The sequence below is a fragment of the Natator depressus genome, chromosome 13, assembly GCF_965152275.1.
Source record: "Natator depressus isolate rNatDep1 chromosome 13, rNatDep2.hap1, whole genome shotgun sequence".
Taxonomy (NCBI): Eukaryota; Metazoa; Chordata; order Testudines; family Cheloniidae; genus Natator; species Natator depressus.
In genome coordinates, this window is record NC_134246.1 from 2,606,807 (window position 1) to 2,632,789 (window position 25,983).

Below are 25,983 nucleotides of genomic sequence, written 5' to 3' on the forward strand. Positions count from 1 at the left end.
ACACATTGTTGTTCTCTGAGGGTTTTTCATTCTTTTCAGCTGAGAAAAAGAGCATTCTGCAGAGAGCTTAGTAATCATCAATGTTAGAAAAATACGTCGTGCGATCTCTACATTTGGAAATACACATTGTATTCCGCCTTTCAATATTGTGTCATGAAGATCAGTGTGACTGAATTTCATTTTTCCTGTTTCATTAAACTTTGCACGTACATAACAGTGGAGCTGCCGTACTGCTCCACAGAGATTCATGTTCAAGTCAGCAGGGTCTGAGTCAACGAGCTTTTGGGAACCTTGTGAATATTGTTCGTCAGATAAGTCCATATTGTTTAGAAAAGAAAATCTACTTGATACGTCTTTGTACGCTTCACCTCTCCTCTTCATATGAGCTTCAAGTGTATCAATTGTCGTGTACTAAGTAGATACGTGAAATTGTCTCTAGGATTCAATGCTGTTTCTGTTGCACTGCTATTATTTGCTTGTTTTTTCCTGATTCGCTTGCAGGACTGGGCTTCTTTGTAGTTAGTATCAGGCAAGCTGTCTTTTGATAGGTCTTCAAATCTTTCAAAATCATTCCTCAAATGCATCTGATGAAGTGAGCTGTAGCTTATGCTCAAATAAATTTGTTAGTCTCTGAGGTGCCACAAATTCTCCTGTTCTTTTTGCGAATACAGACTGACACGGCTGCTACTCTGAATTCCTCAAAGTGTGTAAGGGGTCTCCTAATGATTGACAGAGGTCTGCACACCTTTTCTAATCCAATTCTTTTTCTTGGAGAGCTTGATTTGTGTGGTAAAAGAGAACAGAAAAACAGGGGAGGAGTGTGTAGTGCAGTGTAAGGAAGTCTAACAAAGTTCTGATTTTTCCCATGATGATTACTTCGATGCTTGTTTTGAAATATCAAATATCAATTTTTTTCAAAAAAAAGTCTCACTTTTTTTCCTGCCCCCTGCTTTGCTGGTGCCCTAAGTAGGTGCTTAGTCTGCCTATTGGGTAATCCAGCCCTGGCCAGCCCCATGCCACCTGGAGGTTGGGGGCCCCTGTTCCACGGTCCTGGGAAAGCGGGGTGCTCCTTGACCCATGTTACTTGGGGATGGGGGTCCAGCCCCTTATCCCCTGGGCCGTGGGGCTCCAGCCCCTTAGTCCTTACACAAAACTGAAAGCAGCCCCCGCAGGAAAGAGAAAGTGAAATCGCTCCGGCGCCGCTCTTTCGCTTTCGTCCTGCCTGCTCCAGCACCTTCTCCGGGGACACAGCTCGTGTCTGCACCCCGTGGGCGCTTCACCCCGCGCCCGCCTGGCTCCGCAGCTCCCGCGGGCATCGGCCAGCGCGCGGGGCAGGGCCTGGGGCAGCCGAGCAGCCCGCGGGCCGCCGGCTGGTCGCGGGTGGTCGCGGACAGAGCCGCGCGAGCAGAGAGCAGGGCTCGGAGCTGGTGTCCAGGCCGGGCGCTTTGGGGTCCCGCGGAGAGCCCCGGGCGCAGCGCCCTGGCGGGGAGCGGCGCAGGGCCCCGGCGCTAGGCAGGGTCCGGCTGGCGGGGGCCGCGCACATGGCGGAGACAGGGAGCCACATGCGGCTCAAGGAATGGCTTGTCGCCCAGATCGACAGCGGCAGGTACCCGGGGCTGCGCTGGGAGAACCGCGAGAAAACCATCTTCCGCATCCCCTGGAAACACGCCGCCAAGCAGGACTATCGCCAGCAGCAGGACGCGGCGCTCTTCAAGGTAGCGGGCGGGCACCTGGGGCGGCGGGCAGGCGCCCCGGGGCCGGCGGGGGGCCGCGCTGCAGGTCCCCGGGGAAAGAGATCGGAGCCTGCAGCCAGGCTCTGGGGCGTGGGGTGAATCGCAGCTTGAGACGCTTCAGCGCCTGCTCCCCTCCTCCCTTCCCACCATCAGCTCCAGCGCCTCCCTTCTCTGCCTCTCCCACCGCCCGCCCCCCAGCCCCGGCTCTCTGCCACCGCCCCAGCCCTCCTGCCATCCACACCCTGGCCGGCACCACCGCAGCCCCTCGGACTGGGCGCTGGTGCCCGTCTCTCAAAGGCCGTTCCTGGAGGCCTGGCAGCATGCACCTGTGCCGTGCTAGGCACCTGCTAAGCTGTGACCTGCCTGGTCATGGGCCTGCCCAGAAGAGCCTCGGGGGGGGGGGGCACCTCCCGTGGTTGCAGGGTGAAGTGCGGGGCAGCTTTTGCCTGTTTCCTTGCATTGCAGGCCTGGGCTGTCTACAAGGGGAAGTACCAGGAAGGAACAAAGGCAGACCCCTCCACCTGGAAAACCCGCCTCCGGTGCGCCCTGAACAAAAGCACCGATTTTCAGGAGGTCCCCGAAAGAAGCCAGCTGGACATCTCAGAGCCGTACAAAGTGTACCAGATCCTATCGGATGGAGCCAGAGACCCCGGTATGGCGTCCCTGGGACCTCGGTAGGGAGGTTGCCTCTTCCAACTTGAGATGGAGCCACAGTCTGTTGTTCCTTTTCGGGAAGCATTTCCCACCCCTCCTGTTCCACAAACCCAGAGTCACTCTTCCCTACGCTGGTCCCTTCCCAATAACCCTCCTCTGCCAGGATCCAGTCTGCCCTGGGGAAATTAGTTTGTTTCCAGATAGCACCCAGGTCTGGACTTGAGGGATGGGAACTGTTAAATGCCAAATGGGATATTCTTATCCCCAGCACCACACGGGAGGTAGGCAGGGCAGTGCCCATGCTGGTGCATGGCCGTGTTCGGAAGGAAATAACCTCCAGCAGCAAACCCTCCCTACCACCGGCGTGGGCGTTGGCAGAGGAAATGTGTCCTGATTCTACATCACGGCTCTTCCAATCCCTCAGTATCCCCTGGAGCCAGCTGTGGGAAGACGGCGCGTGTCCAGGTTACGAGGAGCATGCCCGTAGCTCAGCAATGCCAAGCACTTAGCAGACAGAATACGTTCACATTGCAGGAAACTTCGTCCCTCAGCTTTTCGGGTCTCATTCGAGGTCGCTGGGAGCTGGGGAAGTGCTGGGTTTGGTTTCCTTAGGCAACGGTGGAGCCACAATTTGCAGTGAAAGGAAGGGCATGAAGTCGTGTTCTTCTGGGCAATGATCCCAGGGAGGGCAAGTATTCTCGCAGCAGCTCTGTTGCTCTCAGGCGAGTAACAGATTTCATGTTCTCTCTGCAGAGAAGGAAGGCAGCCTGGAGTCCCCTCCCCCAGAAGAACAGCAGGCAAGCCAGCCCCCAGCCCCCAGGGACCCGGAGATGGGAGTTAACTGCGGGCCAGACAAGGTGCGAGTGGGTTGAGGTTATCATCTGCACTGACCTTTCTCTTGTCCAGTCCTCTTTCCTCCTTTTGTCTGCCCCACAGAGAACATGGGTTCCAGGTTTGATAACAAGTCTTGGTATTTTACGGGTGTCCCCACGCAGGTCTCTGGCTACTTTCATTTCATGATACTTTGTACCTGTCTAGTTCCCTTTATCCAAGGATCTCAAAGAGCTTTACAAACATCTAGCTGAGAGCCTTGCAGCACTGCTTTGAGGTAGGCAAGGACTGTCATCATTTTACACATGGGAAACTGAGGCATGGACAGCAGGGAAGTGATTTGTCCAGAGAGCCTGGAATGGAACTCAGGTCACCTGGTTCCCAGGTCTTTGCTTGACTTCTCCCTTCGTCCTGTTCTCATGGGTTCTGTTCTCTTCCTCCCAGACTAGCATGTCCTCAGGTTTGGAAGAGGATGGGAAGAAGGATCTGATGGAGACCTGCCAGACTTCTCCAGTCCCGCTGGTCTCCCACTTACCAAGCCATCCGGCAGACTGGGGTAAGGAAGGGGACTTGTCCATTCCCAGCCTCTCATCTCCTTACCAGTACCCACGAGAGCAGTTGCTAAAGATGTTATTTTTGATTTTTTAAAGATTAGTTTCACTCATTTCTTATTCACCCCCCTCACTGCTTCTGACCAGGGATGGTCCTAAGCCTTAAAGTCTGGGCCCAAACTCCTCCAGGGCTTGGGGTGGCTTCTGATACCCTCTAGTTCCCCAGTGATTACAGGAATCCCCTACTCTTTTTCAGAGTTCCCTTTAATTGAGTGAGGTCTGTCACTATGAGACATGGGCACAGACCAGAACCTGCGATCCAAGTACCCCTGCACTTTGGGTCCGGATCTGAAACCATGGTAGCTCTGCCCATCTCTGTAACTATATTCCAGCCAGGATGCTAGCTACACTAACAGATGATGCCCCAACTCAAAGCTAAATTGGTTCACTTTACTCAGTGCTTCTTGTCAGCAGTCTGGGAAAGAAACATACCCTCGGCCGGTCCCTGCACTGACTTGGGTTATTAGTTATAGCCGTGGTTCTCAGCCTTTCCAGGCTCCTGTACCCCTTTCAGGAGGCTGATTTGTCTTGCACATCCCCAAGTTTCACCTCGCTTAAATCTACTTTCTTACAAAATCAGACATAAAATACAAAAGGGTCACAGCCACACTAGTACTGAAAAAGTGCTGACTTTCTCTTTGTTGCCATAGAATTATAAAATAAATCAATGGGAATATAAATACCGTACGTACATTTCACTTATTCAGTGATACTTGAGCCTTGAGTTTTTCACTTGTGAGCCTTGTCTGAAGCCCAAGACCCACTACCTGGGGCTGAAGCATGTAACTTAGCTTCACAGGCCCCCCCAGTGCTGTGAGGCCCCAGGCAATTGCCCTGCTTGCTACCTCCTAATGCTGGCCCTGTACTTCCGACCCCTGGTTGAGAACCACTGAGTTACAGCACGTGCTGGGTGACGCTTGCTGTGGTGCACAATTTCGGCAGCGTATGCAGGCATCGCTCACTGACATGCACTGCCTCGGACACAGCTGCTCTGCAGTGAAGAGCAGCGGAGTTACAAGGAACTGGGTAGTGTGTTGGCCAGAACCTGGAAACCTGCTTTTGATCAGTTTACTTCAAGGGGCTTTTAAGAGTTTCCTGAGCAGCGAGCAAAGGGCTGTCAGCCTGGCTGGGTTTCCAGCTCCCGATTCAGAGCCGCTGTGGGAGTGCGTCTAATGAGTGGAGCTCAAGAACACAGGCAGGACTCCTGGGTTCTGTTCCCAGCTCGGCCACTAATGCACTCTTTGACTTTGGCCAAGTTACTTAGTCACCTCTTGGTGCCTCATTCCACTCCTCCATATAACGAGTGCAACTGGACTTCGTGACAGGGCGCTCAGGGCCCTGATTCAGCCCTGTTTGGCAAGTGCTTTGAGCTCCGTGGATGAAGGGCACAATATTTTCTGTTGTTAGTCTCCTTCAGCTGCCTGTGGGAGCCGTATAATCAACCTGCTGGCTGCTGTCAGAAATGCCGGGTGCATGCAGAAAGAGCAGCCCCATGCGCCGTAGATCTCGGGCACATACATGGCTGAGGAAAGTACAGCAGGGGTGGGAGAGGAAGAACAGGGAGGGAGTTACAGGCGTGGGCGTTTGTTGCCCAGTTGCCTAACAGACTGAACATCTAAATCCTGCTCTCCCTCTCCCAGCCAGACACTTACTCTGTTCTGTGGGGCTGCACGGGTGGGAGAGAGAAGAGATTTGCCACGAATCTATGGAAACATGGGCCATTCTGAGCACTGCTCCGCTGCTCCCCAGATGGCTTTTCCTGCAGGGCATAGAGACTGCCAGAGAGGAGCTCACCAGTTCTCGGGCTCTCTGCCCCCACCCTTGGGAAAAGCCGGGGCACCCAATAACAAGTGCTGTGCTCATGAGAAACTCCCCCGCTCTCCGGAGGCAAAGAGAGGGCATTGGACTGACTGCCCCAGGCCCGTCTCTGAGAGTGGATAACTTGGCAAGCTCGGTTTCTGTTTTGTTCCTAGGGTATCAGGTGAAAGGGGTTTTCTGTGGCTGGAGCCCAACACATGCTCGCTTTCTGCAGAGCCCACAGCTGCGTGATCCCAACTCCAATCACGTCCCCACTGCAGACATCAACAACTCAGGTAGAGGAGGGGAGGGGGGCAGCCCAGGATCCCCCCCTCTGCTGCACAGGGGAGGGAGGCAGAGAGGGAGACTCTGGCCCTGTTGAAATCATTGACTTCAGTGAGGCCAGAATTTCACCCACCACTGGGATTCTGGGGCTCAGGGTCTCCAGACCGTCGGGAACTGAAGTGCCCTCCTGCAGTTTGGGTGCTGAGGTTCTGTGGGGCCCTGCCATTGGCATCCCAGTCCTGGCTGGAGAGACGTGCACACACCTACCAGGGCTCCAGCATGGACATGGGATCAAGGGCTGTCCCCTGGCTTTCTGTCCCTTCCGAGGCACATTCCGGTTTTTCAGTTAAGCATGTTCACACAGGGGAATTAGGGGCTTGCCCTTCATTTTCCCCTTCCACCAACACAAACACCGAGCAGCAGCTCGCAACCCTGGGGCTGCTCTAACTTACCAGATGGTCCCTGCAGCAGCCCAGAATCGGGAAGGGAGTGTAAATCCCGCTCTGCCTGGCTTTGCCTTCACGTGGGGGCGGGTGTTCACATCCGGGGCAAGCTGGGCCTGGCTGGGTTTCCTGCCAACTGGACTTGCCCCTCACAGCACCAGGTGCTTGCCGTTCCAGCTAACGGTGCCTAAGCTCCGAGGCCTGGCCCACGTCTGGGAGGGGCTGGCCCCAGCACTGACATCCCTCCTCCCCTCCACAACACCTCCTGGCCTAACTCTAGGCAGGCAGCCGGCAGGTCTCCCACTCCACCCTCCACTGCTGCAAGCTCCCCCCAGGAGCAACGCCCAGCTCAGCTGGGGGCAGGGCCCCGACCTGCTCCGTGGTTCAGGGCAGCGCTGAGCACGTGGCCCCAGCTCCTCGCAGCACAGCACACTGACCGCTCCCCTCTGGCGGGCTGGGGTGGTTCGCTGCTGAGGTGGCGTGGAGCAGGGGATGTTAACCAGCACTCTAGAGCCCTGCAGCACTGGGCTGCCTTCCAGCCCCGTCCATGCCTCCAGGTGGTTCCCTGGGATTGCTGCCGGGAGGTGGCTTGGCTCTGTCTGAGCCGGGGAGCTGGGCCCAGGGCCATCAGCGGCCGAGGGGCCCGTTCAGTGCCCTGGCTATGACTGAGTGTCAGTGACCCAGATACTGGGTTCCTGCGACCCACTGGCCCCCAACTTTCATCCATTGTCCCTGGGAGCTTCCCCACTTCCTGACCCCTCTTCCCTCCCGCACTCCCCCAGATTGCTGGCTGCACGTCCGCCTCTACTACCGCGACGTGCTGGTGAAGGAGTTCACCACCCGCACTGCCGAGGGCTGCCGCATCACCTACCGCCTGGTGCCGGCTGACAACGAGCGGCTCTACGGCCCATCCTCCATGGAGCAGATCCAGTTCCCCTCTCCCCGCCCGCTGACCGGCGACAGCAGGATGGCGGGCGTGACGGGCGTCTTGGAACGGCTTCTTCCACACCTGGACCGGGGCGTCCTCTTGTGGGTGGCCCCCGAAGGCGTCTTCATGAAGCGGCAGTGCCAGGGCAGGGTGTACTGGAACGGGCCCATGGCGCCTCACAACAACCGCCCCAACAAGCTGGAGAGGGAGAAAACCTACAAGCTCCTGGACACCCAGCAGTTCCTGCAGCGTACGTGCCCGTTCAGCATGCCCGGGGGCAGCTCAAGGGCATGGCAGTGATGTGCTCGGGGAGGCTGGGAGACCTGGGCAAAGGGCCGGGGAAGGAGAGGAGCATACAGTCCACCTCGTCCTGCCCTAGTCACTGGGCACTTGCTCTTTGCCTCAGTGACCAGGGCCTGGGAGGCGCGTGTTCTCTAGTACGTTACAGAACAGGGAATATGGGACTGAACTGGCTGGAATGTCTGTGCCCGGCTAGCCTGTGCTGGGTTGAATCAGAGCCACTCAGCTGTGTCTTATGTGCCCTGTACTGCCAGCAACACTTCTCCTTGGGCTCCGGTGCTAAGAGCCCGTGTTTGAGGAGCAGGAGTTCTCGCTCTGTGCTGGGCCGGGGAGTTCTGAGTAGCCTTACGATGCACTGGAGTGACCTGAAAAGGAGGACTTGTGGCAACTTAGAGACTAACCCATTTATTTAAGCATAAGCTTTCGTGAGCTACAGCTCACTGCATCGGATGCATCTGTGAGCTGTAGCTCACGAAAGCTTATGCTTAAATAAATGGGTTAGTCTCTAAGGTGCCACAAGTCCTCCTGTTCTTTTTGCGAATACAGACTAACACGGCTGCCACTCTGAAATCTGTAGTGACCTGGGAGGTCAAAGCTTTGGGACAGGATGAACCAGTATGACCCACGGGTTTCTTCCCGCTGAGACCCCCATTTGGGAGTTGTAAGGAGCCCGCTGGCTCTACGGCCCAGGGAGAGGACTAGCATGAGTCCCACCCCTGCTGCTGTCTCCCTCCCTCCCTCGAAGAGATCCATGCCTTCCCCCTGAGGACTGTGCATGACCCAGTGAAATCTCTCTGTGCCCCAAGATCCAGTGACCTTGCAGGGTCCTCCCCCGGTGCAGACCCTTTGGACTGTCGTGTCTCCATCAGCCCCCTGGGCAGGGTCTGCCCAGCCCCCGGCCACGTGTGCCAGGCTATTGAGAGCACTCCAAGTCATGGCTGGAAATGCTTGTGGGTTTCAGAACTACGGAGCTACCTGAGTCGTGGGGAGCCCATGCCCCAGTATCAGATCCGCCTGTGCTTCGGAGAGGAGTATCCCCCCACCCCAAGCCAGAACTTTCAGAAGCTCATCATGGCCCATGTGAGTATCTGGGGCAGCAGTGGGGGTTCTGCTGGACTTGGCTGGATGTTTGTCCTGGGTCTGTCACATGGCCCCTGTGAACTCCGGGGTGGGGCACAAGCCCATACTTTCGTTTTCTCCTGCTCCGCCCTGAGGCCCCGCCCTTGCTCCGCCTCTTCCTGCCTTGGCTCCACCCCTCCCAGGTCTCCACCCCGCCCACCCACCTCTAGCTCCTCTCCACCCCTCCCCCGGGCACCACCTGCCAGCCGCTCACTGATCAGCGACCAGCCCTGGGGCCACAGAGCCACTGTGGCTGGTGGGTGCTGAGCACCCCCTATGTTTTCCCATGGTGCTTGAGCCCCGGAGTCGGCGCCTCTGTGGGGGAGGAACATGGGCTGCCAGTTCTCTCGTTCGGGCTCCCTCTTGTCAGCTCTTTACTAACCAAGTCTCCACGGCTGTCCCCCATTGCCCGGAGCTGCGGGTTGTAAATCAAAAAGGAGGACTTGTGGCACCTTAGAGACTAACATTTGAGCATAAGCTTTCATGAGCTACAGCTCACTTCATCGGATGCATACTGTGGAAAATACAGTGGGGAGATTTATATACACAGAGAACATGAAACAATGGGTGTCACCGTACACACTGTAAGTGATCAGGAAAGGTGAGCTATTACCAGCAGGAGAGAAAAAAAACCTTTTGTAGTGATAATCAAGGTGGGCCATTTCCAGCTGTTGACAAGAACGTGTGAGGAACAGTAGGGGGTGGGAAATAAACATGAGGAAATAGTTTTACTTTGTAAATCATGCTCCTGAGCCCTGGAACAAAGCAGGGTAGAGCCGCACCTGGCACCCGGCAGCTCTGACACAGGCTGCTGCAGGGCATGCTGGCTGGCTGGAGAGGAAGCCTGAGTTCCGGCCGCCCAGAGGTTTCGTGGACCCCAGCACACCCTGTGCTGGGCATGCAGGAGTGCACAGCCAGCTTGCCAGGTCGGTGCATGCTAGAACGAGGCAGCCACTGAGTGCCGTGGAGTGAGGGAGGTGACCGGGGTGTGCTGCAGGGCCTGTCTGCCTGCAATGACCCGACTGCGCCCTTGCATTGCAGGTTGAGCCCGTGTTTGCGCGGGAGCTCTTCCTTCATGCCCAGCGCATGGGGCCACTGTCACAGCGCGACTCCTCACAGCTGCATGCCACTGATGCTTCCAGCCACATCACCCAGATCCTGAAACAGCTGTGTCAGCCCTGAGCCCCCAGTAGAGGAAGACGGAGCCTGCAAGGTGCCTCGACCCCACTCACACTCGAGCTCGTGTAGCATGGAAAAGATCGTGCCCATCTCACACACACCCCACTAGCCCTGTCTCTAATGGAGGCCCTATAGCCCGGGAGTAGCCTTGCATAACACAGCATGGAGTGACCCAGCCAGCCTCTGCACCTAAGGACTAGAGCCTGGGATAGATCGACAGGGGTAACCCTGGAATCGGCCCTGTAGAGCTATTGGCATTAGCCCCTCTCTGGGGGGGAGCATGATCTTTATCCGGAGGTCAGGCGTGGGGACTTCATCCCAGACTAATGCGTGGCAGGATAGCTGTGACATTGCTCTGCTGGAATACGACACGGGATTTGGGACATGGCGGGTTACGCTGATACAGAAGAAGTGTTGATTTTTGTACCCTGGCAGCTGTGATTTTATGTCTCTGGTTGAAGCAGGATGATGGTTAGTTCTGTGACCCTAGAAACCTGCCCTTCCGAAATGGCTGTGAATAAAACCGCTCTGGGTCAGTAGCACAGAGCTCAGGGCAGGACAGTGGGTTCAGAGCAGCTGATGACAATAAAGTAAAATGGAGACAGTAAAACTTACCTCTATTCCCCCACCCCGGGCTGGGGAGCAATAGCTCCAAACTGAATCTAGGGCCCAGTAGCCCCTCTGGTGCCACGGGGAAGGTGCGTTCAGCCCGAGCAGCTGCACTGAAATTCCCTGCTGAAGGCACTGGCTGCTCAGGAGAGGGAGTTCCCTGCAGTGGCTTTGCGGCTGGTAGGTGCCATCTAGCGGAGAGCAGGCAGGAGCGGCTGGGCCACAGCAGCCATTAGCTCAGGGTCTGAGGAGAGGTTAAAGCGAGGGCTCATTCCCCAGGGGATCATAGGCCTGGCTCTCCCAGCTGGGAGATGAGTGCGCTCCCTTGGCCTGCCTCTGCCAGGTTCCTGGGGTCAATGCCGGGGTGGCCTAGAGCTCCTCTTCGCCACCTGGGGACATGGCCTGAAGAAACTTTCTGAGGAGCCCTGTGCCCAGTTGGGTGGTTCAGTGCCCAGCTCCTGGGATGGCTCCATCCTCTGTGGTGAGAGGCTGGTGTCGGTGCATGGATTGGGCCTGGAAGTCATGAATTCCTGATGTCTAACCCCAGCCCTGGCAGTGACTGTGTGCCCTTGAGTGTGTCACATCCCCGCTCCGTGCCTCAGTTTCCCCCTCTGTAACAAGGGGACATTACTGCCTCCCCGATCACTGGGCTGATTGAACGCCCTTCGCAAAGCGCTTTGAAAACAGGCACAGGATCGTTACTGGCTGAGCCTGCTGCAGGGACTCCTCCTCCCAGGAAAGGTCACAGGCATGTCAAAGCCCCAGCTGCAAGCCCAAGGGCAGCACCAGAGGAGCCGGTTCCCCCCCCAGTGTATTTCAGCTTTGCTCTTGGCTTGGCCAAGAGGGGCACAGAGCGGGGTCTAGACAGGGGAGGGGGGCGCGCCGGCTCAAGCCTGAGTGCAGCCTAGGCAGCACGCTTGGCTTCGCCTCAGCAGACACCTCTTGGCTTGCAGCAGCCAGCATGTGAATTTGAGAGTGGAGGTTCGCAGAGAAGGGTCCTCCCCCCTCCCCCCCAAGGCCTTGGGGAGACTTTCTGGGGAGGGGGCGGGCAGCGGGGGTGACGAGCAGCTCACAGGGGAGCACCCCTTCCTCTTCCTGCCTTGGGTAAGCAGCACTCACCCCCTCCGCAGTGAGAGCACCCCCCTCCTGTTTTCATCAACTTCAACCCTGAGGGAGCTCTGCGGGCACCTGGCTCTGCCCTGGATTGCTCGTGTCCTTTCCCAGGGGAGCGAAGGCGCCTTGGCCCCTGGCCCTGCTGTGCAACCCGGAGGCAGAGCAGTGGCTTGCTGGGCTCGTTGCATTCCAGGCCAAGTCTTAACACGCTGCCTGTGGGGCAGCCCTCGTCCCTGTCCTGCACGCCTGGCCTCCCTCTCCATCTGGGCTCCCGCTCGCCTTCGCTTCAGCTCCCCCGGCCACGCTGTCACGGAGTCCCCGGGCGATGCTCTGGAACTGCTCCCCATGAAGCCAGGCAGGACTCTGGGGAAGTCTCCTTTCTGTGAGCAGCCTGTCTGCAGGGCACACAGCTCACATGGCTTCCACCTTCCTGGGTCTGACCTCGGAGCATTCAGCCTCCTCTGCCCCTCCGTGCGCTTCCCACAGCGAGTCCGCTCAGGCGGGGCTCCTGGGGAAGCCAGAGGGTCCTGCCCCCCAACTCCACAGTCAGACGTGACTCTCAGCCAGCCAGGAAAACAGAGGTTTATTAGATGACAGGAACATGGTCTAAAACAGAGCTTGTAGGTGCAGAGAACAGGACCCCTCAGCTGGGTCCATTTTGGGGGGCAGTGAGCCAGACAACCACGTCTGCCCTTTACTCCATGTCTCAGCCAGCCCCAAACCGAAAACTCCCTCCAGCCCCTCCTCCTCTGGGCTTTGTTCCTTTCCCGGGCCAGGAGGTCACCTGATTCCTTTGTTCTCCAACCCTTTAGCTCTCACCTTGCAGCGGGGAAGGGCCCAGGCCATCAGTTGCCAGGAAACAGGGTGTCGGCCATTCTCTGTGTCCAGATCCCTGCACACACCTGCCCTCTAGGGCTCTGCAGTGATCATACACCCTTACCCCACCACCTAGATACTTAAGAACTGCCTAGGGGAAACTGAGGCACCCCCACACTATTCAGAGGAAACATTAAGAACAGTCCCACTTCGTCACACACGCGTCACCTACTGTCCTACTCACGGGGCCTCCACACGCCTCCCCTCCAACCTCTCCGTCCTGCCACTCGCTCATTCTCCAGCCTACCCACAAGGCACTGCACTCGTTCCCCCGTCCCTTCTCCTTTGACTGCCAGGCACCAGCCGCACAGCGGTGGGGTTAGCTGGGCCCTGGACGGGACCTGGCCCAACACCAGGGAAATGCTGGAAAAGTCAGGAATGTGTGGCCGCAAGAGCTTGCCCTGAGATTCACTCCCTGGGAGAGGCTGTCACTGACTCCTTCCACAGGAGTGCCCAGAGATGGGCACAGCTGTGCTTGCAGGGCTGAGCCTGTCAGAGGGTGGGAGGCCCCCAGATGCTACCCCACGGGTAGAGCCTCGTGGTGAGCACAGCGAGGAGACCCCGTGGAGAGTAAATCAGGGAAAACGAGAAGCATAAACCTCAGGAAACAGCTGGGTGAGCAACAGAGAGAGAAAACCCCACTGCACCAGGGTGCCCAGTGCCAGCCGGGAGCATCCCCGGTGCTGACTCCCTGCTGTTAAATCACCAGCGCTCCCTGCAAAGGGGTCTCTGGGCAGTGGGCATGCTCCCCCGAAGGGCTCCAAAGCCAGGTCCTGGGCTACCGGACACGAGAACCAGACTGCCCTGGGGACAGCTCCTGGCCCAGAGCGAGGCGGGGACTGGCTGCAGAGAGCAGCCACTTGGGTTAGTGAGGTGGGAGGGAGCCAGGCCTCAGAAACAGGGATTGGGAGGCAGCATGGCCTAGTAGATTGAGCACAACTGAGTCCCAGTCTAGGGTCAAGTCCTGGCTCTGCCACTGGCCTGCTGGGTTCCCTTGGGCAAATCACTGCACTGCCCAGTGCGTCAGGTTCCCCACTCCAACTGTAAAATGGGGATAATGATACTTCAGTAGTAATCCTTTGTAAAGTCTACCCAGGGAAGGGCTCAATGCTACTGTTATTAACATCCCAAGTCTCCGCCAGAGGGAGCCAGGAGCCTAGAGGAGTTTATTCTGCCAGGACAAACTAGCTCCTTCTTACCAAGGGTGCCAGTGACCCCAGCAGCCCGGTGCATGGTGACACTCTGCCTACCCCACACCTGCAGCCTCCCCCTACCCTGCCTTGCCTTGACTCTCAGGTGCCACCTCCAAGGCACAGAAAAACAGGCCACTGGCCATGCCCCCTCACACCCAACCTGACCTTCCCTCCCCCCACAGCACTTCTCCAGAAGCCTGACCCCACTGTCCACAAGCCCCACCCCTGGGCAATGGGTCTACCTCACCCCAAACCGGTCCCCAGCCACTGGACCCGGGTGTGCCCACCGCTGCAATGCACGTGGCCAGCTGCCAAGTTACCTCTGTGTGTAACAAAAAACCTGGCACGCCACGTCCCCCGACTGGCAAGCGGCATGGGCACAGAAAAACCAGCCAGGCTGGTCAAAAACCAGCCAGGTGACTGCCAGCTCTGCACCCCCTTCCTCCTCCCCTTGGGGATCCCCTAAAAAACCCAAAGTTCCCCACACCATTCTCTTCCCTCCCCCAGTCTCCTTTGCCGGGGGGGGGGGTGGCAGACAGGGTGCACTGGACATTAAACATTCGCTAACAAAGCCAGTGCACGTAGCTGGGGAGAGCAAATGGGTGAGCAGATCCCCAGGAGATCTGAGACCCCCAGAAAAGATGGGGTGAGGGGAGATAAAGAGCCCTAAGATCCCTCGAAAGTGGGAGTGTGAGTGAGGGTCAGAGACTGGGATGCACAGAGAGAACACGGGCACAAAACCCAGGCTGCCTTGCCCCAGGGCTCCCCCGAGGACAGAAAGCCTGGTACTGAGCTCCCACCTCCCTCCCTCCCTGTCCCTTCCACCCCCCTTGCTTCCCACCCACTCTGTCTGGGAACAGCAATGCTGAGTGCGCCGGATCGGCCAGCAGCCTGGTTGTGTTTCCTCCCAGCCGCCTGGCTCAGGAACCTCGGAGAACGAACAGGAGATGGATTATCAGCTCTCACTGCCCCTCGCTCCGCCCTAGGTGGCCCCCATGCCGCTCTGGGCAAGAGGAGGGACTTTCCGCCCCCTTTCGCCTTTTTCAGAGGCGGGAGGCTGGGCTGCAGTGGAGTTTTAACTGAGTTGGAACCGGGTTTCCACAGGAGTCAGAGCTGGGAGTTCGCAGCGGCCAGCTGCTCTGGACGGGACGGGACGGGAGGGATCCCTGCCCGGGAAGGATGCAATTGGAGTATCCCATCCCTGCCTCCTCTCTGCGCATCCTGCCTTCCGTCTGCGACCAAGGAGGCTGCGGCAACCTGGGGATGGTGCTAGCTCCATGCCCCAGCTCCGAGCCACCCCAGAGCAATGGGCCGAGTGCGGGCAGCGGGGCCCCCACCCAGATGGGCGAGGCGACCAAGCCCCCCTACAGCTACATTGCACTCATCACCATGGCCATCCAGAGCACCCCGGAGAAGAGGATCACCCTGAACGGCATCTACCGGTACATCATGGGCCGCTTCACCTTCTACCGGGACAACAAGCAGGGCTGGCAGAACAGCATCCGCCACAACCTGTCGCTCAACGAGTGCTTCGTCAAGGTGCCCCGGGATGACAAGAAACCTGGCAAGGGCAACTACTGGACCCTGGACCCCGACTGCTACAACATGTTCGAGAACGGCAGCTTCCTGCGCCGCCGGCGCCGGTTCACCAGGAAGCGCGGCCTGCGGGAGGCGCCGGAGGGCGAGGCGGAGGGGGCGCGGAAGAAACAGCCCAAGTACCGGGCCCGGCAGCACCCCCAGCCCTTGGCCCTCTTGGCCGAGGAGATCAAGACAGAGAGCAACTACTCCTCCCCTGCTCCCGCCAGCCAGGTGCTCAGCTCATGCAGGGGGCAGACGGGAGTGAGACAGGCGCTGTCCTTGGAGGTCCACGTGGGTACCAAGGAGTGTGGCCAGGGCAGCAAGGAGCCCAGCATCCATTGCCCAGAGCAGCCAGGCCAGGCCAGCCTGCTGACCCCTAGGAAGTACCTGCAGAAACCCAGGCAGGCGTGTCTGTACCCGCTGGAGGGGCCGGAGCCCAAACCCCAGCTCTTTGAGAAGCAGCCCTGCTACCCAGGCCTCGAGGGGCGCCTGCTGGAGACCCAGGGGCAAGAGAGCCCCCGGCTGAAGGAGACTGTCTTTGGGGGGCTTCAGCCCCCCATCCAGATAGCTCAGCCCCCGTACACTGCCCCGGGGGAGCGAGTGACCCAACAGCACCCCCAGCTGACCAGGGACATCAAGGAACCGCCTCAAGCCACACCAGCCGTGACCGTGTCTCCCGACAGTGAACAGGAGGGTAAGGAGTCTGGGGCGTGCACCATTGGGCTGTCCCAGCCATTCAGCCAGGTGGCCCCCGTGTTCCCAGCCCTGCTGGGGCCCAGCAAGCCCTCGCTGCCCTGCAGCCGGCAGCCTTCGCCAACCTGCTTCCCCTCCTTCGAAGGAGACAGCTATATCAAGCCTACACTGCCCGTCTTCAGCTCCTTCGGCTGCTCAGGCTCTGACACATTGGGCGGGAACTACCAGTGCCGGGTGCAGGCGCTGAGCTTCTGCATGAACGAGAGGGCGTGCAACTCGGCCCTGGAGCACCTCTTGACATCGTCGCCAAGCACAGCTCCTGTGACCCCCATCCAGCCGCCCCCCTTCAGACCCGCCGTCCAGCTGCAGGGGGAGCAGAAGGAGTCGTGGGGTGGGAGCCCGTTCTCCCTGCCAGGAGGGAATGGTTACCAGCTGGGACTCCCCCACTGTCTTTACAGGACACCTGGCATGTTCTTCTTTGAGTGACAGGCCCTGCCCAGGACAGACTGTGCCCTCTCAGCCTCTCTTGCCACCCACCGCTGTGCCCAGGACACCCCTGGCCATTCCACCTGCCCTTTGGAGAGCTGACGCCAAGGAAGGGACTCTCCATGTAAGTTATTCTCTCCTACTGCTTCCTGCCCAGTGGTGACTGCCTGATGGAGCTAAGAGGGACCCTGGCTCCCAGGAGAAATCACTTTGGGTACCGTACCACCCGCTGCCAGCGTCCTTTTGCCATGGCTGTTATCCCACGAAACTAGAATCCTGCATGGGAGACAGGGGCTGAATGGAACTGTGTCCTGGCTTGTGGAATAAAACACATCCCCAACTGCGTCTCACCTCGGTGTCTCTGCCTTGGCGGCCCGGGAGCATCATGCGAAGGGCAGGTGGGACTGAAGAGGTGGAGGTGGGGGGAGAAGGTGCTGCTTGGGGTCAGCTGGTTCTCCCATGCCCTGCACCTTGATTTGTCATTTACACCTCTTGGCACCACCGGTGTTCTCCACTCACCCCTGCAGGAGCATGGCACGGGGACCCAGCCCCTGGGGCTTTACTGGCCTCTCTAAAGCAGAGTATTAAAGGGGCCCACGTGGTTTGTATTGTAAGAAGGTTTCTGCCGTTGGCTCTCTGTGCTGCAATGGGGCTTACACACCAGGGTAGACACCTCAGAGTCACATGGGGTCTCGGGCGGTTGTTCCTTAGAGGGAGGAGTGCAGGCTCCTGGGTGAAACCTAGGTCATGAGCTGCTGAATTCAAATCCCACCTCGCCACTGAGGAGTCTAGGCCCAGCGCTAAGGCCCGTGGCCCAGATTTTCCAGCATGACTAGTGCTGTTGGCCTAAATGGAGACACTGTAAAGAGGCCGACGTTCAGAGGGTGGCAGGTGCTCGGCAGCTCCAGGAAACCAGGCACCTGCGAGGTGGCTCAAGCTGGGCACCCAGCGATGATGGGATGCAAAATCAATGGGCACCTTTGGAAAAGTGCCTGCCCATCTCGGCATGGCTGAGACCACCTCTGTAAAACAGGGACACGGACATGTGCATCTCGGGGACTTGCGAGGCCCAGCGCTGTGGCCGTGCCCACCCCAGACACAGGCAGAGTAGGCTGGTGTTTGTGTTGCACTCGCTGGGGGGCAGAAAGGGCGTCCTAACAACGATTTTGAATCAAATAATGAACTAAGCCATGAAGGCAAAGCTCGCTGCAGCCACCCACCTGGCAGTGCCCCTTATGGCAACAGCGCTTCCTGGGGCAGCACATGGCTTCCTCTGCACCCGGGGGATAGCGGGGAGGAATCCTACTTCCTTCAGCTGGTTCCACTTTCAGCTGGCAGGAGCCATGTTGCCCCTTCCTCCCGGGCAGGGCTGCTGGGAGGGGCCACAACCACCCCATCCCCTGGGTGGGGCTCACTCACCTGCCCCCAGAACTGCCCCTAGTGAACGTAGGTCCTGATCTCCATTTGTCAGGACACGGGGGTGGGGTGGAGGGAGAGAGATCACGCCCATCTGCAGTTCCAGCAGGCCAGTGCCCTGAGCCAGCTAGGGGAAGGCTGGCGCAGAGAGGATAGGCTGCAAGTCTGGGCCTTGGGAGACCCTGGTGCAGCTGGCTGCTCTGCTTCAGATTCCCTGTGCTTTAGGCTCGTCTGTCCCCCTGCTATACGCTGGCGATAAGAGCCGTGCCCCGCCCCACGGGGGGAGATTGTGCGGTGATGGCGGCCAGGTGAGTGCCTGAGGCAGAACGCAACTGAGCCCCATCTCCTGCCTCGGGATCAGCGTGAGTGTTACCTGCACCCTGCTGCAGGCCTGAGCACAGTTCAGCCCCCTCGATGCCAGCGGGCTCGATGTGTGATGGAGCTGTGTCAGCACACTGGGAATGGGGCGTTTCTGTACCGCAGCCTGAGCCCCAGAGCAACAGCCAGCTGTGGGCGTAAGGGGTCACCCAGCAGGCAGGGTTAATAGCACTCCAAACCCTCCAGGTAGCAGGAAGAGTAGTTCCCTGGGCAGGGGCTAGAGTGGGGTGGGGGTTGTATCATGTTCGTAGCCCCCCCCGGGCAGGGAGAGTGTGCAGAAACCACATCCGAGATCTAGTCTACCTTGCTAAGCTCTTTGCAAATCCTCTCGGAAAGGCCCAGACCTAACCCAAAGAGCTTCCAGGCTAGGCGTTCGACAGGATGCAGCGCGGGACAGCCCCGGAGCAGCCCCTGGCACGGCTCAGAGCGGAGAGGAAAGCAGCAGCAGGAGAGGGGAAAGTGAATGTGGGTTTGCAGCATTCTTCCAGCTTTACTCGTGACACACAGGTCTGACTCACTGCACGCTGTGGGACTCCACAGGAGAGGTGCTGGGTGGACGTGTGGGCAGCAGGACTATATTTGTGCTGGGCTGAAGGTTGCAAGTAGCAGGGCAGGAGCTGGGCTGGGCTACAACGTCTGAGGGTTTCTGTGGGGAGGCCGAGGCCTAAATCACGAGTTGCCAGCTGAGTCAGAGGAAAAGGAAGATGTTCTGGCTACAGCTGTAGCTAAACTCTGGGGGGCAAGGGAGCCCCCAGTCCCTTGAGAAGTGTTTGCCAGGCTAATCCCCTCCCTCTCCCCCCACTGAGGGTGTGCAGCACCCCACCCCTCCCCAGACGGTGCCCCCCGGAGCGGCAGGCTGTTCTTAGACATGGTTCCCTGCTGGGGGTGCGAGCAGGTCCCAGCCAAGCTCGCTGCCCGGTCACCAGTATCTGGGCTGATGTCTCAGCAGCAATGCACACCCTGGGCTGCAGCCTGGCCCCTTCCGAGAGTCTGCCTGGCTTTTCTTCGCAGCACTGCCCGGACGCCCCATGTCAGATGGACCCAGGGCAGCTCCCAGCCACACATGGAGGGTAGGAGTCCGGGGGGACAGGCCTGCACTGAGGAAGAGTCCGTGCCAAGTCTGAGCCCGCATCCTTACCTCCCCCCCTCCCCCAATGCCAGGGAGCAGAGATGAGATGCATTCGTGGAGAAGTCTCCAGACTTTCAGGGTGGGATGGGGGCGGACAAGAGAGTGGTTGAACAAGTCACCCCCTCAGTTCGGGGCCCTAGGGAATGGCCCACAGGGCGTGAGGTTAGCCAGGGTGCCCCCCTCGTGAGCAGCAGGCAGGAATGGACCTCTCTGTTGCTCCGACTGAGACGCTGGTCCCTCTCCTCACCTGCCAAACAGGGAAATGCTGAAACTGCCGAGTTCCTGGCCACGAACCAGGAAAGGGAGCTGGAATTACCCAGTGGACAGAGGGGATCGTGTTGCCAGAGCCACCACCACCCCACAGGCATTGGCTGAGAAAGAACAGCCCCAGGGCCTTTCTGGGGCATCCAGGGATGATCTTCTAACACTCCTGGGCCTGAATGAAAACAGGGCTAGTTGTTCTGGCCTCTCCCCGGCAGGGCCACATGGCAAAGCCAAGTGCTGGCTGAGCCCCCTTCTGCGCCTCCGAGGCAGATAGCAGGACAATTCCTTCCTCCTTCACCACGGTGTGGAAAGGAAGGCTCCGGAAACCCAGCCTGCTGCTGCGAGAAACACCGTGCCAGGGCCACCCCAGCCTGGGGCCACAGCCCCCAGGAAATGCCAGACGAACGCAGCAGCACCTGCCAGGCTGCTCGGAGCAGGTGGTCTCACGTCTGCCCCAACCCCTGGCATTCATAACCCAAGAACCAGGCCCAACAAAATCAGAGATCAGGAGATTTTATACAACAGCACATTGTGGGGTCTTTGCCTTCTAGGGTTTGAGCCTTGAGGGGCTACATTTTAAAGCTTTTCTCCGCAAACGTGAGGGCTAGAAAATTACTCTTTTAAAACGAAAGCGGAGAGTCTCTTGTAATAACCTGACCCCAAGAGCTGGGGCTTTAAGAAAAAACACAAAATATTGCAAGACTGTCAATAAAATGAGCATTGGCACCACCGGCGAGTGTCTCGTGTCCTCCTCAATAGTCACCATATATGTGTTTGAATCAGCGTCTAACCAGACACAAGGCTTGTCCACATGGTGGGTCACTGAGTGGCATACAAGGGTGTGACTACAGCGAACAAGCTTGCCGCACAGCTCTGCCATGTGTGGACAGTGCTACAGTGCAGTGAAAAGCCCAGCGTGTGTTTTTTTCAGCAGGGACCACACAGGATGTTACTGCGTGGCATGTTGGTGTGATGCACATTCACACCCTGCCTTGCTGCACAGTAACTTGCCGTGTAGACAAGCCCACAGACTCTGCTCAGCACCTGAGAAATTAGCATCTCTGTCCCAGGCCACACCCAGAGCCCATCCAGAGCCTTCCTCAGAGGCCAGCGAACCCCCAGAATCTCACCTAATAATGCCAGGATGCGAAATGTCAGGCAGTGCCCCCGATGTCCCAAAGCAAGCTAGCTAAGCCGGCTGTCAGCCTCGCTAGTGTGTCTGCACAGGCCCACCCCTCGAACTAGCTGGCTGCGCACTTACAAGGAGTAACAAGAAAAGGAGGACTTGTGGCACCTTAGAGACTAACAAATTTATTTGAGCATGAGCTTTCATGAGCTACAGCTCTTTTTGCGAATACAGACTAACACGGCTGCTACTCTGAAACTTACAAGGAGTGTGTATCAGCAGCTTTGAAAAACAATCAAAATGTACCTGCCGAGGCAAAGACAGTTCTTCACTGACCTTTCCCATGATCACCGATGATAACTGAACCATTCAATGTTGTTTCCTCACCCATAAAGTGGGTGAATAGAACCGTGACCAGCTGCTTTATAATCCTGTCTGAACAACATAGCAATGGCCTAAGATAGACATGCAATCTTGGGATTTTTCCCCACACCAAGCATTTGCCTTGACAATATCTTCTAGCAGTGAGTTCCACAGGTTAGATGCTGAGCACAGCATCAGTGCCTCTTCCCCAGTCTATGTTTGGTGCCTTTGGAGAAAGGCAGGACAGGCAGACACACAGGGCTGGCAAGCCCAAGAAGCCCTATTTTCCAAGCCACAGATTGAGGAGAGAAACGTTTGCTCCCCTGTTTTCCTAAATCCAGAAACGTCAGAGCCTGTGACCTCTCTAAATGCCCCCTAGGCCATACATGGGGCAGGGCAGAGGTTTATGGCACCTGAGACAAGGAACGAGCAGAGAGTGGCACTGGAAAGGACGGAACGGAGAAGTGATCGGAAGAGAAGGGCAAAGAGACAGCCTGGTGAACGGAGGGGTGACAGACGAGGGGGGAGGTCTGAGGAGAGCAAGTGAAGGAGCATGAGGGTGGGGGAGGAGACCCAACGCTGAACGAATCCAGTGGCAGCTCCAGGCCCAGAGGGCTGGCAGCGTCGGGGCTAGACAGGGAGCTGGGCAGAAAAGGGGAGACAGTCACATATGGGGCTCAATCCTGCAGGCCTGGAGTGCCCGGTGCACCTGTTCAGCAGCCAGCCCCACAGACTGCGTGAATAGGGTGAGCAGTCACCTTTCTCTCACAGGGTTTTCCCACATGGGGTGCCGAACGTCCCATGTCTGTACAGGATGTGCTGGGTCCTATGTCCCAGCGATGCCCGTGGCCGGCACTGCCAGGCTGGGACTCTGCGCGGGGTGGGACTTTGTCCCACGGGTCCAACACTGGGGAAGAGTGTGTGTGTTTGGAGGGGGGTGTGGGGCTCCCTACAAACCCGCTTCACCCTCCATTTGTCCCCATACACCTACCCTGCCACTCCTCGCCCATTCTGCAAACGAAACGGAACCAGAGGAAACAAACCAAGCTCCAAGGGCCCGCTGGGCCGACTCGAATCATAAATAGTGAGGAGCCTATCGTGGCGTGTCTGCGTTTCACCCTGGCTCCTCCGGAAAGCCACGAGGCAGGGCCCGGCTGGGTGAGGGGCCCAGCCAGGTGATGGGCCCCGGCTGTTCCTCAGTTTCTCACCAAGAAGAGCCGAAGCCAGAGAGAACATGCACTCGGCTTAGTGGGGGAGGGGAGGGGCTGGCGTCACTCAGAGACCAAATGCATTTCCAGCTGCGTCACCCCCTGTGAATAAGCCCAGACACCCCCCAGATCCTGGCTGCGCCCAGGGGGAGAGGCAGCGAGGGGGTGCGATTCGTCATCCAAGGAGCAGGATGGGACTTGGGTCCAGGTTTTATTTTCTCCCTTTCATTTTTTTTTCCCAGTGAAAAACAATATTTTGGGCCATAGATCATGTTGGCGTCTGAAAAGCTGTCTGTGAAGGGAACGTCTGACCTCAGCTCCCTCCTTCTCACATTCCCCGGGGGCACTGGAGGAAGCGAGCCCTGCTGAGCCGTGCCCAGGGGCCGTCTGGTTCCCACAGATCCAGGCCAGGCCTTTCACCCGAGCTGAGGGGTTCCAGCATCGTCGCTGGGAATGTGCTTTCCACCCTGCAGCTGCCTCTCTCTCTCCCACCCTCCTCCCCCACAGTTTCCACCAGAGGCTGAAATCTCGAGCAGCACAAGATAAGCGAGAAGCGGGAGCTCCCGGCACCGCAGGCCGCAGGCTTGTGGGGGTGAATGAGTGAGTTTTCGGCGGGACCCCAAAAACTGAGCCATGGGCTTTGTCTGCATGCGTGTGGTACGGGCCGTGAGTGCTGCTTATCTGATTGGTACGGCGTTCATGGCGGGCTGGGACTTTGCACATCAGCTTGGAGCTGTTCCCGTGTGTGTCTCATTCCTGCTGGGGAACGTCTGACCTCCAGTCCCTGTGAGATCACACAGCAGAGGCAAATGGCTGTGAAACCCAATCAGCGCTGTGAGTGGGGCTGGGGCAGACACAGGGCAGGGCCAGGGTGCTCCCGGCCTCCCGCAGTGAATGGGGCAGAGATGGTGCCCACCCACCGGCGGGCGAGCCGGGCCGGGGCAGAGATTCAGATCTAGTGTTGCCATGGGCATTGGAATGCATTTTACTGAGAACAGGAACCTGGAGTGAGATGCCAGTGTTCACCCCTCGGCCAGACCCTCCTTTCTCCAGCCTGAGAGGACGCTGGTAGGTGCTCGGCCTGAAAGACCACACCTCAGAGGAACTATTAATCCCCTGTAGCCAAGGCCTTCACCAGCCCTCACCCCCTTTCTCCGATGGCTGGCCACCTCCTCCCCTGTGGCCAGAGATTTCCTCCTCCTTCTTTGGTCATCAGTTTCCTCTTAGTCCCCTTTCCATGCACTCCATAGTCTCGAATAATGGTGAACACCCACCCTCTCTGCTGAGCCCCAAGATCCAGCTGCCTCCTGGCTCCTTTTCTCTGCTGAGTGACTAAATTCACAAGAGCTGCCCAATAAGTCCGTGCCTGGGAAAGCCAAGGGCTGCTCCGGTCTTGGGGGTTCTTTGCAGTTGGAGCAGCCCTGGGCTTGGACGAGGCAGAGATCGCGAGGTAGGGGCTGGCCACTATATTCATCTCTAAGGCGGGGCAGGATAGCACTAGGAAGTGGAATCTCTAGGCGAGGGAGGGTGGCTAGGAGGGAGCAGAAGTTTTCAGGACCAGGCCTGATATCTGGGTCAGTACTTGGAAGCTACTGGTACAGTCCACCCCTCTGCTAAGCTTGTTCCCTCCTGTGTTAGTCTCTGGTGCTTTGGCTAGTCCAGTCTGAGCAAGCGTGAATGCGTGCTGCACTCGGCTCCTCAGAGCCTTGCTACTTGCTCAAGTCACCGTAAAACCCACAAACGATTCAAACCCTTGAAAGCCCCATCAAGGCCGCGAAGAAAGGAAAACATCCTGCCAGAGCTCCCAGAGCCTCCGTGTCCAGGGGCCAGGGCTGCTCTCCATTCAGCCGGTACCCTGGGGAGACGGTTCGTCATTACCTCACACAGACAGAATGTCCTCACTTGGGGCTGGGCATAGGTCTTATGCTCATGGTATTACAGCAAAACTCAGGGAATCCTGCGCTATTGGCCCGAGCCGCATTCTTGTGACTGCCTCAGTCACCCTCTACAGCATAGGACGCGGCAACCTGCCGTGGGCAACCACGCCTATGTCACCTCTGTCTGATTCCACCCCAGCACCAACACCCCCCGGGCACTGAGCCAGCAGCGTCTGTGGTGCATTGCAGCGTGGCATCCAGCAACCTCCACACTGAGTCCCGCCCGCGCTACGGCTGCCTTACAGCCAGTCGTGCATCAGGCAAGGTCCTCACTAGAACGTCATGACGGTTGTTCTTAAACCTCCCTAGGGAGGCCTTAATTCAAGGGGAATAATGATGGTTTGTTTCGCAGCAGCCTTGGGAGTAGACCCAGACCTTGTCTCGTAACAAAGCCATGCTAGCGGGAAGTGACTTCTGGTGCTACCCTGCCAATGCAGTCCCCTGAAGCTCATGCCTGGGGTGGGAAGTCATTCTCTGTTTAGTTCAGGGCTCTGTTCTCTCACCCTTAGCTTCACCAACAGGCCCAGCTTTGAGCAGGAGCGGGGCTGCTCTCTCCTGGGGGGAGGGGGGATTCCTTTTCCACGTTAGTTCATTAGCGACCATGCAGGCCTCTCGTCCCCTTCCCAGGAGCAGCGCTTCCAGGAGCTGAGGCTCGGGAGTTGAACACTTTGATCCCAGCTGTTGTGCTTGGAGCTCCTGGTTCAAACACCTGCCGCTCGCACCCTGCTCTCTTGTCACCCCCGACCAGCCAGCGCTCAGCACAGAGTAATTCCTCCTCCCACCCAGACAGTTCTACCTTCCGGATGAGGCGAGAATCATCCTGGGAGCTAGGGCTGCATAGGAGAACGCAGGCATCTGTCCAGCCCACCCACCGAGCGCAGTGCAGCAGCAAGGAGGAAGGAGAGAAGCGAGGGAGTGGGAGCAGGCAGCGTGTTGGAGAGATGCTGGGCACTGCCGGGGTTTGCATTGCTTGGAGGGAAGCTGGGATTTCTCTATGTGCGTGCACACGTTCCGGTGTCACCGGACAGAGCGAAGGGCAGGGCCTGGGCGCCCTGGCTGAGCCCCTCTCCAGATTGGCCCTGGCATGCAAGCCTGACTCTAGCCCCTCTTGACGTACTGGAGGGGCAAAGCTCTGGGCCAGAGCTCTGGCTGGCGTAAGGTGGCCTAGCCCCATTGGGGTCAATGGTGGGGCAGCTGAGGAGGCCTCTCCCCCTTGTCTCATGGGGAGGATCAACGCTCCAGCTGGCTGAGGTGAGACAGAGGAAGGCGCTGGGCCATGGCCTGCTGGCTAGAGCATGGGCCGTCCCTCACGCTCTTGCTCAGAGCCCAGGATGGGAGGGACAGGTGCTGGCACCATCGCTGCCCTCTGGTCCTGTTCTCGGCTCCCTCCCGGCATCACCAGGAGAAAGTGGCAGGGCCACCCTGGTCTACAGCGTCCGCTAGGGAAATGACGCCCCTAGACTCCCAAGCCGCTGCTGCTGAACGGAGGCTAAGCGGGGGCATGGACCAGGCCAAACCACGGTTAAACCTGCTTGCACAAGCGTTGTGAGCAAGCTGAGAAGGGGGCTGGGTGAAGAGGTCTCCTCCTGGCTCCAGGGATGTGGAGGAGGAGGAGCCAGGGAGTAACAGACTTGCACCATAGTGACGGGGGAAAGGTTAAAAACCAACCAAAGTAGGGGAAACAACAAAACCAGCAGCCCAGGGGCCCCTGCCGTATCCTCTCCCCCATATCCA

The 25,983-nt window shown here is 58.2% G+C and overlaps 2 protein-coding genes across 2 annotated transcripts; both read left to right on the forward strand.

Annotated features, from left to right (window-relative positions):
• The first annotated feature begins 1,403 nt into the window (after positions 1-1,403).
• LOC141997240 (interferon regulatory factor 4-like) lies at positions 1,404-10,570 on the forward strand. Its single transcript, XM_074969505.1, has 8 exons — positions 1,404-1,715; positions 2,199-2,385; positions 3,141-3,244; positions 3,663-3,774; positions 5,803-5,922; positions 7,137-7,532; positions 8,544-8,662; positions 9,743-10,570. The coding sequence occupies exons 1-8, from the start codon at positions 1,542-1,544 to the stop codon at positions 9,881-9,883; spliced, it is 1,353 nt and encodes a 450-aa protein (XP_074825606.1). The 5' UTR covers positions 1,404-1,541; the 3' UTR covers positions 9,884-10,570.
• Positions 10,571-14,609: 4,039 nt separating this feature from the next.
• On the forward strand, positions 14,610-20,308 carry FOXS1 (forkhead box S1). The gene has a single exon (XM_074969346.1). The coding sequence runs from the start codon at positions 14,851-14,853 to the stop codon at positions 16,426-16,428; it is 1,578 nt and encodes a 525-aa protein (XP_074825447.1). The 5' UTR covers positions 14,610-14,850; the 3' UTR covers positions 16,429-20,308.
• The last annotated feature ends 5,675 nt before the right edge of the window (positions 20,309-25,983 follow it).